The sequence below is a fragment of the Branchiostoma lanceolatum genome, chromosome 3 (assembly GCF_035083965.1).
Source record: "Branchiostoma lanceolatum isolate klBraLanc5 chromosome 3, klBraLanc5.hap2, whole genome shotgun sequence".
In the NCBI taxonomy this organism is placed as follows: domain Eukaryota; kingdom Metazoa; phylum Chordata; class Leptocardii; order Amphioxiformes; family Branchiostomatidae; genus Branchiostoma; species Branchiostoma lanceolatum.
Window position 1 is genome coordinate 30,810,465 of NC_089724.1, and position 17,667 is coordinate 30,828,131.

The 17,667-nt window shown below is 39.4% G+C and overlaps 1 protein-coding gene and 1 long non-coding RNA gene across 2 annotated transcripts; both read right to left on the reverse strand.

The window, feature by feature from the left end:
* Window positions 1-692: 692 nt before the first annotated feature.
* On the reverse strand, window positions 693-2,019 carry LOC136429383 (uncharacterized). Its single transcript, XR_010754766.1, has 3 exons — window positions 1,888-2,019; window positions 1,063-1,146; window positions 693-780 (listed from the first exon to the last, which is right to left on the reverse strand). It is a non-coding gene; the product is annotated as an uncharacterized lncRNA (long non-coding RNA).
* A 7,399-nt stretch (window positions 2,020-9,418) lies between these two features.
* Window positions 9,419-11,904, reverse strand: LOC136429554 (lectin L6-like). Its single transcript, XM_066419389.1, has 5 exons — window positions 11,871-11,904; window positions 11,527-11,754; window positions 10,813-10,968; window positions 10,056-10,286; window positions 9,419-9,426 (listed from the first exon to the last, which is right to left on the reverse strand). The coding sequence occupies exons 1-5, from the start codon at window positions 11,902-11,904 to the stop codon at window positions 9,419-9,421; spliced, it is 657 nt and encodes a 218-aa protein (XP_066275486.1).
* Between the last annotated feature and the right edge of the window lie 5,763 nt (window positions 11,905-17,667).

The window sequence follows — 17,667 nt, forward strand, 5'->3', positions numbered from 1 at the left end:
TGTCCTCTGGTACCACAGCATCCGTCAAACTTTGCTCTAGGTCTTTCACGAGCCCCTGGAGCTATCAAATGTCCCAGGAAATAAAATAGTAGTGTATGAATTGTGTAATGGTTTATGCAGATCTCATACAGACGCTCCGCTTGTGTATTAGGCCCCGATTCTGGCGTACCAGGCTGCGATTCGTTCTTATCGCTGCGTTACCACTGGTCAGCTGTTGTCGGATAAAAGTTACCAGCCAATCACGTTGCTTCATGACCGTAGGCGGCGCCGTGGTTGGTTGGTGGTGATTGGCTAATGCTAGCGTCGCTAGGACAGATCGCAGACCGGTACACCAGGGTCGTTGCTTAACAAACACACATAGTGTTTGAGAGGATGATACAGAGTTGTGAAAGGTATTCTTTTATGGAAATTTGACATACTTTGGGCGCATGCAAATGATAAGACAGGAAATACATACATGTATAAGGTTGTTCAAAATACATCATACCTCTTCTCCTGGATCTTGTGTGGTCCGTGTTGAAGAAGCGGTATGGAGGCTCATATCTGAAACTCAGAATCAGATATTGTCTTATCAACTTCAAACGTCGACTATACAAAACTGGTAGTAAATTTTCATGACATACTATATAATTTTTTTTACTACATGTTGTGGGACATCACACAGCCTGTTATGGGAATACGTATAAGTAGACAAACAATCCTTCCGCTAAAATGCGGAAATACCTGACATCGATGTCTGTGGGATCGGTGGAGTTTCCCTTAATTGTGTTGGAGAAGTTACTGTGGGCGACAATAACATATCATCAGAGTCATCGCGTTACATAGAGAGAGACAACATTCAAAAGGTCTTTACAAACGCACATCTATTGCATGTGACTTATTTCAGAGTTTTTAATCTTTTGTCACAACAAACATATCATATATATCAAGCTATTTGGTTTTTATTGCACATTGTTCCACGTGTAATCTGTTTTGTCAGAAGTTTCAAATACGACGCAGCCTAATGCAATGCCTGTGTACATATCACTTAGCAAATTAATCATAACTGTGGATTACTCTTACTTGGGTTTGTAGCAAGCAGTCGGCCTGTTGTTGTTTCGTCACCCCCCATTTCAAAATGCGTTGCCTTTCTTGTTTTCGTTGTTGCTACAGCACAGTTATAGTGATAAAGTCAATATAACTTTCATGACACACATAACCAGATGATAAAAAGGCATCTTTATACTTGTGATTTGGTCTGTAACAAACGTATCAAGTTTTATTCTGCAATGCCTAAAATTTTTAATTCGTGAAAAAATGTATAATCCATTGTAAATATGAATGTTAACTTCTTAACCTAGTATTTTCAACGATTGTATGTTAAATTTAATGATCATGTTTTCCCCCCAGGGTTCGCCCTTAGAAATAGCTTTTACTAGTTGGGCAACCCTGGCATGTATACATTGTACATGCCGAACAAATAAATAAAATAGATATTGTGATGTGAGCGGATCAAAACATTCCGGCCTAAAACGGGGTAGGGAATTTCCCGAGCAGCCTTCGTAACCCCTGCTTCTTCTAATGGGCCAGTGAAGTCATGCTTGTCTCGAGCATTGATGTTTCTGACCTAGGCTGAAGAGATGCTGCTAGAGTAACAGTTAGTTCAGTGCTTAGATGAGTGGCCGCCTACGGCCTTGCACTGAGCAAGTTCGTTATAAAAAATACTTTCTACGTGTTTCAGCTTTGTACGTACAAAAATTAAGTCTCATATTTTTATTTAACAGTTTGTCAGAATTTAACTACTTTAATCACCTTACTCAACATGATAAATAACTGTAATAATCATTAGCACAATAGAATCAATGTGTAGGTAATTTTAAGGTCCCCTTTATTTTGTGATATGTGTACCTTTGATATCCTGGACTGCTGTGAGCTTAGTCCAGAACGGAGTTGGAGATACTGAAGTACTTCTTCCATCCGTTGTGGACGTTTCCTTCGTTGTATATGGGGGAACAGTCATGCTCGCCTCGATAAACGACAAGGAACCTTTTTTTGGATATAAAGTGAAATTTGACAAAAGCGATCAAATTTTACGACATCTCATTAACAAACTCGGACATCCACAGCCACCTCACTCACAAGACAAAGCTATCATCTTAGACCAATTAATGTAAAATCCAACCAGCGTCAATTTACAATTATGTTCATGGGACCCACCGTTTGGAACAACTTTAATATGACTTTAAAAATGAGCCCCACCCTTGCTATCTTCGCGCTATGAAAGCGCTAAATTTGACTTTATAAGTAAGCCTACCTTTTCCTAATTTGGTTTCCTTTTCTTTTGCTTAATAGTAGTCCACTGTTTATTAGTATTTTTTTACTTTGTTTAATAGCAGTTCACTGCTTTTACTTTGTTTATTACTTCTCGTTTACTGTACATTCATATTCATGTATGATTTATCAAGTTATGGTAAATTCTTTATTATATTAATATTGTTCTCATGACTTCTTTATTGTTTCATTTTGTTTATCATCCAACTTATTTCCTTTGTACAACTGATCAACTAAAATGTTATGATTTGATAAAGGGAGGCCTTTACATATTATCTATTTTTTTTTCTTATGTATGTATATTTTTAAGAGCGAAATAAATAAACAAAACAAAACAACTTGTGATGATTGATTTATCAATGTTGTTAATTTTCAAAATTAATAAATCAATTCAAGTGTAAGAAAATGAATCATTAGAAAAAGTGGTTTGTTCAAGTGGAAGAAAATGAATCATTAGAAAAAGTGGTTTGTTCAAGTGGAAGAAAATGAATCATTAGAAAAAGTGGTTACACTGTTTGACGTAGGCGCTAATTGGTATTATACAGATATCAAAAACAAGTACTTTACCTGTTCTGCTTGAAATAGAACTGTCCACACTACGACCATGCTCGCTGTTGGCCGCCATCTTGATGACGTATGTTGTTTCTGGTAGGAGTCCTGTGACGTTGTACATTGTTCTGTGACCATCAAGTCTGTCATGAAAACATTTCATTATAATGTTAAATATTTTCAATTTAGGTCTTTATGAGTTGCTGCATTTTATATGCCTGGTTTTTTTATACACGTGCAATTCATTGTCGTGCACATTTATACCATCTTACCGCAATGTCCTTGTAGCTCCGTATTCATCAGAAATGTCCAAGTTGTAAGACAGAATGTTTGCCACAGGTGGCGTCCATTCCAGGAACAACCATGTCGTGGAGGACTTGGTGACTCCCAGACTCGACGGTGAATCTGTGTCTAAAAGATAAAATAGGCAATTATAACTTCATTACCAGGGAAGAAGTACCAGGCACTTAGTTGTCTACTGGGTAGTGTAAGCAGACAAATTAAAAGTATGAAATGGATATGCTTCGCCCAGCAATTATTCCTTCAAACACAATGTATTTGTGTCGTAAGTTAGACGTATACAAACCCACCCCACCCATGGCCAACCTCTATACCAAAAATGGCTTTTATTCTTCTTGTTTCTTCTTATGTACAGAAAAAATTCCTTAAAAGAAGATAACTCTCTGTGTTAAAGAAAAGAATTTTTGTCCAAGAGTTAAGAATTTTAATTTCTTTCTTATAAGTAGTTTTTCTTAAAGTAAGATTTTTCAAGAAAAAGAAGCGAAAAATTCTAATATTTTCTTAGATATAACATGAATTATAATCTTGAAGTCAATAAAAACATGAAATCTAAACTTGAATTTCTAGAAATAATTGAGGGCGAAAATCTTTTGAGAAATATTTTCTTAAGATTTAGGAAAAAGTCCCTTGTTTTGAGAATTACCATGAAAAGAGTCAGACCAATTCTTCAAATTTTTCTTTCTTATTCATTCTTGAAATTCTTAATATGAGAAGATTTGTCCAAGAGTTAGGAAAAACGAGAAAAAGTGGAAAAGCAAGAAAAATTATTTTTGGTTTTGTACTTATTAACGTTACCTGTCACAGCACTTGTACCGATGGCGATACTCTTCCCTAACCAGCTAACGGCCACCAAGTCGATGTCATACTGATTACCGGGAACCAGACCTGTCAGTTCACAACTGTCTATACCCCCTGACTTAATCAGTGAAGTACTCCTTCCATTTTCTGTGTGGGTTATTTGGTAAGCGATAAGGACAGCTTTAGGTTTTAACCATGAGATCGTAATGGTGTTGGTTGTCTTCAGTTCAACATACAATGCCGTTGGACTGTCCGTTTCTGAGGATGAAGGATACACTTTACTCTTAAGTGAAATGAAAAAAAATGCATTATTGTATTAACATAATATAACATTGTTTTATATTCAAAAGGCAAAGATCTGGTGAAAGATCTTGCGATGCTAGGCTTTACGTCATTAATCACTTGAAGCTGACATTTTGCAACCTATTCTTCCTAGGTCTGAAATACTAACAATTCATTACGTAACAATAGATATCATACACATAACATCCGTGAATAGTTTCACGATAACCGGGTTGGTAAGTCACTGAATAAGACGACTCTTTTTTTCACAATCAAGAGATTTATTCCACCGACGTTTCGGTGACCATCTCATTCTGTCACCTTCTTCAAGGCAATTCTGACTGGCTCACATTGTACTGCGGCTCAGGTGTCATTGCTTATAGATGTATTCCCAAACGCAAAGTATTTACATACATACTGGGAATGACCGAAACGTCGGTGGAATAAATCTCTTGGTTGTGAAAAAAAGAGTCTTTTTATTCCATGCAAATAACAATTCATTTCAACACAAGCCTTGTAAGAAAGGGAAATTAATCATAGGGAGAGCGGGTCGTTAATCTACTGTGCTTTGTATATGATATACATTTCAGTTCATTTACTCCAAATGGCCGATCATGTATTGAAATTCAACGTGTTCGTACTTGTTCCCACGGTAAGGTTTACTGCTGGTCCCTCGTTGTGCCTGTTGATGCTTGTTGCATATATTACATACTCTGTGGCTGGGGTGTGGTCAGTAAATGTCGCCTCGGTTTGAACTGTCGACAAAAACTGTGTGAACAGGCTCTCAGCAGTATCACTGCGCCTTATCCACATCCTATGGTTGATAGCGAGGGAGTTTGTCCTCTGCTTCCACGAGACTGTAATGGACGTTTCTGTGATGTCAGTAACCTTAAAGTCCTCAGGCGGGGGCGTCACTATTTGAAAAAAAGAAACGTCACATTTCAAAATAGATAGTCACTTGCAAGACTAAGGCATGAAAATCGAGGCCTATGTCTGTTAAGTACAGTCTGAGGATATGATCAATCATCCATTGTAAAATCAGACGTATTTAGTTTTAAATGCTTATCGGTCTTTGTTGTAAGAAGCAAAAGCTCATCAAACAATATCAACAAATAGCTGTGACATTTTCAAATTATTTTTTCCATGTAATTGTTCAAAGACCGTGCCCACAAGGTGTAGCCAAAACTGAATTCCCAAGGGAATGCGTTCCTGGAATATTCTAAATTTTTGGATTTCAATGGTAATACTGTAAAAATGGCTCCGCCCCTAAGGCGTCGCCAAAAACACATTGACTGTAATCAAGCTCACATGTCGCGCAGGTGACCTCTACTGGCGAGCTGTCCTTATACATCCCAACAGCCACCAGTGTCACACTGTATTCTCGGTCAGCAAGGACTTCCTGGAAAACGTGCTTCTCATTTTCCGGTCGAAAGTCTCTTGTGATCACGTCGGAAGGGCTGTCACTGACGAGATTTAGGTCCACTCTGTATCCGGTAAGGGGCGCTCTCGGCTTGATCCAGATGATACCGAGTGAGGTGTAAGTTGCTGTTGAACAGGTGAGATACTGTGGACTATCCGTTTCTGAAACACAAAAACATATTTGTTGTTTTTACTACGTTTGTCATTACCAAGTACAGTGAAAATTGAAAACGTAGCCTCCATCTTTTAATGCGTTCATTGCTCTTTATATCCACTTGTCATTTTGATTTCATGTCCATAAGTCTCAAACGCCACCGCTGATATGCATAATGCAAGAAATAATCAATAATGATTAGAACGTAGAATACGCTACCAGTTATGCACTGGATAAAGACGCCATCGCTTTCAGATGTGGATACGACATTGCGAACTGTGACGTTGTATTTGGAACCACTCTTTAAACTATCAATGCTGACTTCGACACTTCTGCTTCTTTCTTCAAGTGACGTCAACAACTCTGTTAGTTCCGAGTTATCTGAAGCATGCTGATACCAAATATGGTATCCCGAAAACTTCAGACAGGTGTAAGGATGCCCCCAATGCAGGGTAAATGAATCCAACGTCTCCAAACTGCACGTCAGGCTCTCTGGTGGGAGCACTAAAGCATTGTAAAGACATAAATTTGTATAAAACAAAATTGACATTTTTTTAACACTTGGAACGCATTCAAATTTATTTCAGGTGGTCCTCTCCAGTAAAGAGGCTAGAAAACGTGGTTAAACGAGGTACCCTGTCTTGCATAAATGTATGAATCTACTCGAAAAAAGTGAAAGGTAAATAAAATGTTACCTTAAGTCAATGAAAGAAATGTATGGTTACCACCTACAGAGTAAATACCAACTCGAAATAAATCTAAGCTTTTTTACCTGTTGGTATAACCGCCTCTGCAATAGTTGGTCCTGCACCTGCAGCGCTCCTTTTCTCCACGAACCAAGATGGAGTCGCTCCCTTCTGAGTAATCATGGCATAAGACTCTCGGCGTCCTGTCATGTGATTTTGAAATGTATTCAACCCTTCAAAACGATCTACATAGAGTCTCTATAGACAAATGATGGAATCATATCTTCTTATTTTGTCTTAAAACATTAAAGTTTTCTCTGTCTGGCGCGTGACTTTCGGCAGGAACCCAATAGATGCGTAGTGACTACTTGCATTCAATGACGTCACAACACGCCGATTCAGAAAAATTTAAACTTTGCCTCAATCTCTTTATCTTCTCCAGACATATCAGGAAGCGTTGGTATATCTAAAGTTAGAGACGTGTTGGATAGTATACAGATAAGAACCTTTTTTCTGTCCATATGGAATTATAAAAGTAATACGGTACCAATGCCAGTAATTGTAGATCCGTATGGTGCTAGATTGACTGGGGTATCCCCGACGTCATGGACAACGATACCTATGATTCGTCCCTGCGGCAAAATGGAAGCAAAGATTATAAACTTAGATATGACATGTCGGAACGTCATCACAAACTTTCAGCTAGTGTTTATTTCAGACGTTCTTATCGTTAATATGTCTTTTTTATAACAGTCAGTAGCATTTTATTCAATATTATCACATAGCCAGATGACGTCGACCAATCAGAAGCCTCCATTGCCCATGTGTTATGACGCCATAACACACCCGTTCGACCGTTCCATTATGTAGAGGGGGAGGTTATCTTTTTGTTTACATTCGTATAATGTTTATTTGTTCCCAAAAATGTTTATCTTAGAATAAATCAAATATTTTGTATTCATATGACAAATAGAATAAACCATTTCAATACAAGTCAAAACTAAACGGGCGGAAAGGAAACAGTATTCAGCCCACAGCATTGACGAAACAGAAGGACACCCAGCAGGGAGGAATGATTATAATAGATAATATATAATAGAATAGATTTGGCATGCCAAGATTGCAATGTTATTATATATTATCTGTGGAAATTTTGGTTTTCAAAATAAAATCTATCATCTTCTGTACAAAAAGGGCAAATGTAAATTCTGAAATGCATTCTTAATACCGTAGTATAAATGATCTATGCGTCATACAGGAATTAACTACTCTTATATGGGTCAGTTTGGATAGGCTATATGATAATAACGTTAATGACCCGCCTATTCGCTCACTCGGTGGTTTTATTCGGTGGTTATAGCACATGGCCAGGCGTTATGACACCATATACACCTCGGGGCGGGTCATTAACCCTTAATCATCAATTTTCCAAACATAAGTAAAGAAAACTTAAGCTGTTACCTTCCTTGTTGGGTACATAAATCATAAGCTTATGTTTTCAGATTAACTACAAAATATGTGTTTCTGTTTGTAGAGTTCAAATTCTTTCGAAACCTATGACTTAAAGAGTTTTTTTTTGTTTCATTTGCGCTGTAACATACACAGCCTGCTAATAAACGTTTTGAAAAAAAAAAAATTGCGTAACAAAATCAGGCTGCATCCGACTTTCTCGTAGTCCCAGTATATCAAATACGATTACCTCCACAACACCTTCCAGAAAGGTCTCCAATTGTGTTGCTGCCACAGCGCCGTCTCCCCGCACATAGGTGTCGAAAACAGCCTTGTCTACAACTTCTCCGGTCCGCTCATTCAATATGAACACCTGATGCCCTCGCAAATCTGACGATTTTAAACAGAAATGGGGGCTAAATATTCCTTGTGCATTCCTTGTGCATTTTACTTTTCTCAATCACTTGATCTACAGGGTAAAGGAAAGAGGTTCTTGTCTTCAAGAAAACCTTGGATGCTTATAACTGGTATCAAACGTTTAAGTGTCTTTAGAATTTGGAATAATTTATATTAATTCATAAGTACCGCGTGCGCAGTTCGAAAGGTTGGAAAAATATAACTTACGTTTTTTAATGAAGGTGCTATAATTAGAAACACAACTAACACAACAATTCTATCGCCTTTTACTAACCATCTTGATCAATTGTGCTTTTCTGTCCGTTACTGACGATGCACGATGTACTATCAGTGCCCGGATCATCGTTTCCATACGACTGTGCCCTCACGGTGAAGCATTTCTTAGCTGTGAAAACAAAACAAAACAAAACACAACAAAACAATAAGAATAGCTCTTAAAAGTACATCCTTATTAGTAGTTAACATTGTACAAGATTAAAACTTCAAAGAAAAAGTCAGCGTATCGAACTGTCGATTGTCCTACTGTAGGAGTTAAGGAAGTTATCTACATCATGGCGCTCCGACCTTCACCCAGCAGAGACAGCGGGCGTCATAAGCTTCGCTCACTATACGATATGAAGCATGACGCGTCATCGAAAAAAGTAACGCGCCTTCAAAAAAGACAACGCGTCTCCAAATTTCCTCTTCAATTTTTCAAAGTTCTTCCTATCTCTGTCTTAGCTACCTAAATGCTGCAAATAATAAAAAGGTTGTCTCGTTTTTCTGTTGTCCCCTTTGGAAGTTTTGTTTTTAACTAATACGCCCCTGCAGTTTCCAACGTTAACTGATCTTGACCGTACCCATATATTGAATATAGTTATGACACTAAAACAATTGCCCCATTTTTCATTGAGTGAGCATGTAAAATGCGCAATTCGAAAATTATTTCTACTAAAAAAAAAAGACCAATCCAAAACTATCCTAGTCCAAAATTGAATTTTCCCAACTAGACTCCATTAGAAATGGACATTTTTCCCTGGCGGACAAACAGATTTGACTCTCCACAAATTCCTAGCTAGCGCTCTATCATAGTATGGAACAAAACAAATGGAAAAGAATGTGATTGGTGGTACAATATCCAAAACATTTTAATCAGGAAAGAATATCTTTGTGTCTTGTCAGGTCAAGAGCTGGGACCCAAGTGTCTGCAGTCGGTCCATGGGTTGTAGGCCCCGGCTCCGCGGACTTTATCATATCAAGATATAATGTCCTTGATCATATATAGCAATAGGGAGTTTTTCTTCCCCGCCTGAACAGTTGCGCAAGACATCCCGACCTAGAGTTATGCAAATATCCCGTCGGCTCACGTCGTCCTTTGTGCGACAGCCGCTCTGATACGCTAACTTCGGCGCCCTCCTTCGGTTTTCGGATAAATTCGGCATCCGCCCACCCGCTTTCGCCGATATTCCGATCCCAAGGAAAAGATCGGTATACATACGGTATACACATGGTACAAACACTCCCTCCGAGGCCTACAGCTGTCTGACTGTGAGAACGGTGTGATTGGGGAGGCTACCCGTACACTGCCCTTCCTCAAGGTAGATACCGCCACTGCATACTGGTCGGCCATCAAGCAATATTGATGACGTAGTTGTTCCCCATGATATGACGACTGAGTGATGAAGCCGACAATTTTTGACAAGAACACTTACCTTCTCGGATGAAGATGTCGTCATTGACGTTCACTCCCCAGACGATGTTGTCTCCTGATGAAATCTGTTTGAGGTTCCCCTCGACGTGCTCCCAGCCGCTGCCTGCAGACGCCTCGTTACGGAAGGTTCCCGTCCGGTAGAAGATGTCGTCGTTTGCATTCACACCCCAGACGCCAGCGGGACCAACCGACACGAACTTCAGTGAGCCGTCTATCTGTTCCCAATCGATACCTATTGCAGACATAAGTTCTAGTAAGTCCATTTTTTGCTAGGCCAGTCGCTTTTGTATCTTAAGCAACTGCCCTGGCGTATAACTATAGGCCTGCAAGTCCTCCTTATGGTAACATCTCTAGCTCTAGCCATTGCTAGCCATCTGCCAATCAGACATTTTCCCCTGCTACTAAAAGGAATGTTACAAGCTACTAAATATGCACGTTACCTCTTTATCTGAAGCGGCGACATAATTGGCTAGTAACGTTTTACTATAGAAGGAAGAATATATGATGGACGCAACCAAAGTGAGTGGTTGCAGGTCTTCAGTACACTAGAGTCGTTGCTTGATATACACAAGTGGCAGGTTTGGCACAAGAGGATAAGTGTGTCATAGTTTGCCACGTATACCTTGCAATGAGCTACCAAGTCGGAATTTTATGGCTTTTGCTGCTCCTCGCAACCCCAATCATCTGGATAAACACTCAACTAAAGCATTTTAGAACAACACAGCTAAAATCATCTAACGACGAAGCAATTCTAGTACCTGCGGGTTGATCTGTAGTGATTCCTGTCCGTCTGTAGATGTTGTCGTTCGCATCGACGCCCCAAATCTGGTCAGCCGTAGAGCTGACGTCCAGTTGCTTCAGCTTTCCTGGGACGTTGAGCCAGCCGGTTCCCGCAGGGCTACTGGCCGTTAGTCCTAAATGAACGCAAAGTTGCAAATGGTTGAACGTCTTTCACTGAGCTGTTTAGCACATGATAAGTACATTTTAGCTAGGAATAATAAAAAACAAGACTGACTCAAAAATAAATTGCTATTCAAGCGACATTTATTAAAGAATGCCATGCTCAGAAAAAGAAGCAACAAGAAACTTTCATGAGAAATCATTAGTATATATTCACACGAAATTCCCAATGTTCGAATTCTGTTACAGATTATACAGATCGAACGTGTCCGAAAATGGTTCATTTCTAGAAACATATTCGTAGGAATAGCCTTTTTTACCTGTTACATCATCGTGGAAAAGCGTGGAACCATTTCACAAGAGGTGTACAGCAAACATTTTACATAAATGGTCCCGACAGAGGCAAATAGTGAAATTCCGGCACATATGTCAGATGTCTTGACGACCCGGGTATCAGTACGATTCAGGAAGCCAGTCAAAGTTTTGATGAATGCCGAGAAATATATGTACGAAGATATTGTTTTTTGTTCGTTTTGTGTTCGATTAGCAAACGACTTCAAGTAAACACTAACCTTGTCGTATGAAGATGTCATCATTGGCGCTGACGCCCCAGACGGAGCGTCCTGACGAGATCTGCTTCAGTTTACCCGCGATGTTCACCCAACCGCTTCCCGAGGACTCTCCGTCCTCCAAGGTTCCCGAACGATAATAGATGTCGTCGTTTGGATCTACTCCCCAGACTCCCTTGGAACCAACCGACACGAACTTCAGCAGGCCGGCAATTGACTTCCATGTTGGCTCTGAGACATACAATAAGAATCGTATCAGTCAGATTTCCAGCCCCTTGTTCGTACTTCTTTTGCATTTCGGCGCAAGCGCGAAACATTAAACAAACACCCCGTCAAACTCCACTGACCATACACAATGTTTTTCCATAGGTTGTGAATCATTAAGTAGATTCAACATTTACATTTTTTTTGTTTGGTAATGAATCTTCTACGATCGGACTAATTTTCTTACCTGACAGTTCGGAAGCAGTCAGGCTAGTACGTTGGAAAATGTAGTCGCCTGAGTTCACACCCCACGCCTGCCGGCCACTTGGACTAGTCTCGACCTGCTTAAGATATCCTGGGATCTGCCTCCAACCAGGTCCAGTAGGGGTGCTCGAGCTTATTCCTGAGATGAAAAGATATTCTATTCGTCACGCATTTTGGCGGAGAAAATTCTGTCCTCTGAAAGATATGCACGAGCTCGAGCCACAACCTGGCACAAACGTAATTAAAATAGCGTAGGGCTACTGACAAAGAACAGTAGAGCACCAAAATGTAGTATTTCAAGGGGCATTTAGGGAGGTGGGTTGTAACATAACATATTCCAGCTTACCAGCTTACTTAGGATTATGTATGACATTTTCGTCATGTCTTCAGATATAGTCAAGATTAAGAAACGCAGCGAAAGAACCGTGACATCACACATAAAAGATGTCATGGTAAACAAACTCCAAGACATGAGAATACCGTATGGCAAGGTTATGCTATACATGGCCAGAGGGTGTTGGACTTCCGACCAATTAGAGGACACAGCTACCGTGGCTGGTAGTGATAAGTTTGGGAAACATCTGGAACCACTATTAAAACCCCCCAAGAATTTGTTATGTTGAAAATTCGTATTTTCTGCCATTTTTCCATTTTAACCTGAAGCCTGTACTCCAAGACATCCCATGCAGAAAGTAAAAAGTCTGAGTCGTTAAAGAAAGTCCATCCTCTTAAATTATCAAATCTACAATGGAATTAATGATCGATGAAATTTTGTTCAACCGACTTTACTTTCCCCTAGCTCGGAAATTAGAGAGGAAAAACACAAACAACTTGAACCCTTTTACAGCAATATTCATGGTTGGGGTATACCGGTATTAAATTCTCCCAAAGTACATACTTACAAATACGTAACACGGCACGTTTATAACTGTTCTCTAAAACTGACCTTCACTTCCACTCACAGCACGCACGTTCCGATTGGCTGGCTCTTCTGGACCTCGTAAGTGACCTGTGATGGTAATGTTGTTGTTTACTGTTATTGTAAGGGATAGCTGTTGTGACCTTGGCCTCGATGGTGTGTCCCTTACGAAGTCCGTTAGTATAGCTGCGATGTTAGTGGTACGCTCAACCCAAGGAAACACAAGGAGTCGCTACATATTGAAGACGTGCATCTGTATTCTCTCTCCCTGTCCTCTCTCTACATCAAATCTCCGCTCCAGATCTAGACTAAGTCCTAGTCCAGACTACCTCCTACTACATGGTTCTCTTGCATTTATACACTTTCTATAGGTACATTCTTCTACTGTATCTGAGTCATCATGCGCCATTTCCTCTAAAGGGCAGTGGACAGTCCCAAATAAGGTCATGTCAACCAGGAAGCATGCTCTGCCCCATGGAGAGAAGGTCGTTATTTCTCGCTGTGTCATTAACTCAGGCCATCCTTCTTAGGAAATAGTGCACGTGCCCGCCTACACTCTTTCTCAGAACAGATCATCAGAACGGACATCATTCCAAGGAATCTTGGAAAGTACAAGAAACTCGGCCATATCATAATCGCACCCTATTACATTTTATTTACTAGAACATGAGAAACTCATCCCATTGTAAAACTGGAAGTAAACGAGCTAAGAGACCATGATTTGAAATATACAACGACTAGCTTACAACGCTTATGACTAAAATACAGATTATTTCAACTACAATTGATAAATTTTTTCAGGGGCTTTTTAGGCTTTTTATTTACTAAGAATTCCCAAACACACCGTAAGGTATTTTGTCAGTGTTGAACGATCCCTCAACATCTCGGTATGTGACGTAATCTGCCGTCACGTCATCGACACCTGGACCTGGTCCTACATCCGGGTTCTGTCGGCAAAGAGACAGTTTATTGACAGCATCATATAGTAATCATTTACTTTGCGTCCTCATAATGAAATGCGATGCCACATATGTGATGGAGTTTGGATAGATAAATGTTTGACAAGGAACGGGCTTTCTCGTCAGACTGTTTTCATGTTGAGATTCCTGAATTGGTGTGGCCTAACAAGTACCAGAGAAGCATCCTCATTAGACAGCTTTAAACAATGCATGCAGTCAGATATGCGAAAGTTAGATGTGACGGGTCGTTCGGTGTAATATAACTAGCTTCTCCCGCGCCGCGTTCCTGCGAAGCTGTTGTGTTACGCTGAATGGCGGTTATACCGGCTATAAAGATACAAATACGTCACTAATATCAAAACCCACTTAACTTTTTTAAATTATGGGTATTTATGTTCGGTTGTTCCAGCCATACCTTTCACATCAATAAACAAAATCAATTAACGAAACGCTGTAACGTCCATGAGCAAAAATATGGCTCTACGCTAGCAGAATTTGTCGAGTCTAGTAAATCGGCCCTACCTCAGTCGGCCGACTGAGTCCAGAGGTCCTCCCATGCCCATCGGTTGTTTGCACCTCGCCGCGGGTCTTCTGTGGTTCCTTTACACCTTTCAACGGCTTGGCGAAGGCCGCACCAGCCAGAAAGATGACTATCAGAAGCTGAATCTTCATGGTTCTGTGGGGCGGTTAACATCCGCAAAGAATATTGATATCAAAGTCTTGAAAACACACATACAGAGAAGCCAGAAAATAATACTTTGCTCCCTACTGGGTGAAGTTTGCACAGTCTATACAATTTTCTAAGCACCTATCAAATAGGATGACTCCAATTCACACCAGGAAATAATATGTGTATTGGATACGATTCCTTCGCCCGAATGACCATAGGTATATACTAGATCTCCTAATACAGGTTAGAGAAACACCTGTGCAATGAATTATTCAAACTGTAGTATGCCTGAAGGATTAACTGCTTATATTCTAATATGCCACAGTAGAATGCCGAATGGATACAGTTATTGTGCGTACCTGGCGGTTTACAATAAACCTTCTAATCTCTGTACACTGATAATTGATTGGATCGTGATGAGGTCTGTAACGTAATTTTCAACGGAGGTCGTGTGTATGCTGCTCGCCACAATATGGCGATGATAGATGGGCACTAATGATTATTATATACGAACTGTTGTGAAAAGACCTTTTTAACTACGAGAAAGGGAATATAATTAAAGTTTGCAAAACACCTAAGATATCGCATGTGGTAATCGAAGACATTTCTGTTGACTATCGCTGCAAATAGTAGTACAAAGAAATATTCTTGCCCTATTACCAGCTTCTGGAAATGATATCATTACATTTTTGAAACTGCGTAATGACCACTACTAAGCTTATTTTTGTTTATTCTTATTTTTAACATTTCCTTTACGCTTAACGGAATATAACTATTGGCCAGCTGTCTATCCACCACCACTATTTGCAGAGGTAGTAGGAATATTCTTATGGTAATTCTAGAATAACAGACTCCACAAGATTATCAATTTATTCTTCTAACTTTGCTAAACTACCGACAAAACCTTTACTTGTACTTTATTTTCTTTCGCTGTCAATAAAACAGCCTCGACTGCCAAGCAAAAAGCCTAAAAAGATACACCCATGGCCATGCTTCTAGGATTAACTAATCAACAAGTAGTCCTTTAAGAGTTAAAACTTACACTGTAATTCCCGTCCTGAATAAGATAGCAACATCACAAAAACACTTAAAGGCCGAGAGCTTAACAAGTATAAACTGTGAAGGTGAGACGAAAGTTTAAGTGTTTGATCCAGCGTTTATACTCCTTCCTATTTACAAACATGTTTGATATTGATCCACTGGCCATTTCAACATCTAGGCTTCTACGATTTAAAGAATAACGACAATACCAATATAGCATAATCCGGCCAAGACAATCCATTGGAAAAAAAAACAACTACATAGTACACTACATGGTGTTGGCATGCAAAGTTGAGGCAATTTTAAAACAGAAAAAAATATCATTGTTTTTGCTCTCAGTAAGGCGTCGATTTTTTTTCCTGTTCCATTTCTTGCTACACAATCCGGACGACTATGTCCCGTGGCGCCTCGTTTCACTGTGGTTAGGGTACTTAATCATTTCGTATGTATTATTCTGATATTAACTCGCAGTTTGGACATGCTTCACCATATGTTGTTCTGTGTGCTTTTTTAACGTAGACAGGACAACCTGATTTCTTACGAAAGAAAATGTATCCATTGCACAAACCTTTAGATTCCGCAGAACAGCCCAATGGAGGAGGTGTATTGGGTACGGCTCCTTCGTGAAAATGTTTATCTTCTGCCAATATAAGCCAACACAGAAACATCTGTGCGTGCAATAGATTATTCTGAAGTATTAACTGCTTATATTCCATTATGCCACAGTACAATGCGGAATGGCTTGGTATATTGTGAGAACCTGGTGGTGACGTATAGACTTTCCTATCTTTATACGGCGGTTAGAGATTGGTTCATTGTGAGGTCTGTAATGAAATGTTCTAAAGAGGTAGTGTGTTAACAACTCACCAGAATATGACGTCGTTAGAACGTAATATCCAAGCAGATCTAATGGTTGTGAAGGCCGTATCGAACTGGCAGAGGAAAGAGGTTTCAATTGCAATCAAAACCTCTTCTTCCAGTTGGATACGGTCTTCGCAACCATTAGATCTGCTTGGATATTAGTTAGAACGATCAACATAATTATATATTCAGCCAAGCCTTATTAAAAGGCATCATCTAGGAAAATAAGAGTCTGTAAAATGTTGAATTCTAAATATAATACACGTGGATATCCGACTATCCACGGATGCTGTGAATAGAGATACATAGAAATAATCCTGCTCTTACCCCTACTTAAAAATAACTTTATGACAGCTTTGTAAAGGCGTGAACAGTACATGAGTTTATCTCCTAAATAAGACGCTTTTAAAACATTCTTGACAATTCTTAACAATTCAACCTACTTTGTGGATAAATTGCGGATAGATATTAACATGCATTTTACTTATTAAGCTGTCACACACATAACCTCGACTACCAAACAAAAAACTTATAAAGACACCTCACTATACCTGCGGATAAATATTAACATGCATTGTACTTATTAAGCTGTCACACACATAACCTCGACTACCAAACAAAAAACTTATAAAGACACCCCACTATACCTTTTTCTCAAAGTTATTTCCTATGAAAGACGTAATCACCCTAAGACGATTTCCCCGAAACAGTTCGGAGAAGTATTGGGTACACCTCCTTAGTGAAAATGAGCACTTACTTTACTCTCTGCCAATATAAGTCAACAGAGAAACACCTGGGCGATGAATTATTAAAACTATAGCCGGCCTGAAGGATTAACTGCTTATATTCCATTATGCCACAGCACAATGCGGAATGGCTTGGTGTATTGTGAAAACCAGGTAGTGACGTATATACCTTCTTATTACTCTATACGGTAATAGATTGGTTCATAGTGAGGTCTGAAAATTTCCACAGAGGTAATACAGTGTTAACAGCTGCCTACACTATGGCGTTGTTAGAACGGTCCATATAATAATGAGTTCAACAACTTTGTGGAAATAATTTATCAACAAACAATATTAATGTGGAAATAAGAATCTGCAAAATGTTGAAGCCTACAGATAATGCATGTGGATATCTGACAGATGCCTATGATGCTGTGAATGCACAGAAATAATCTTGCATTTTCCCATGCGTACAGAAATAAGATTGGGACGGTTTCGTAA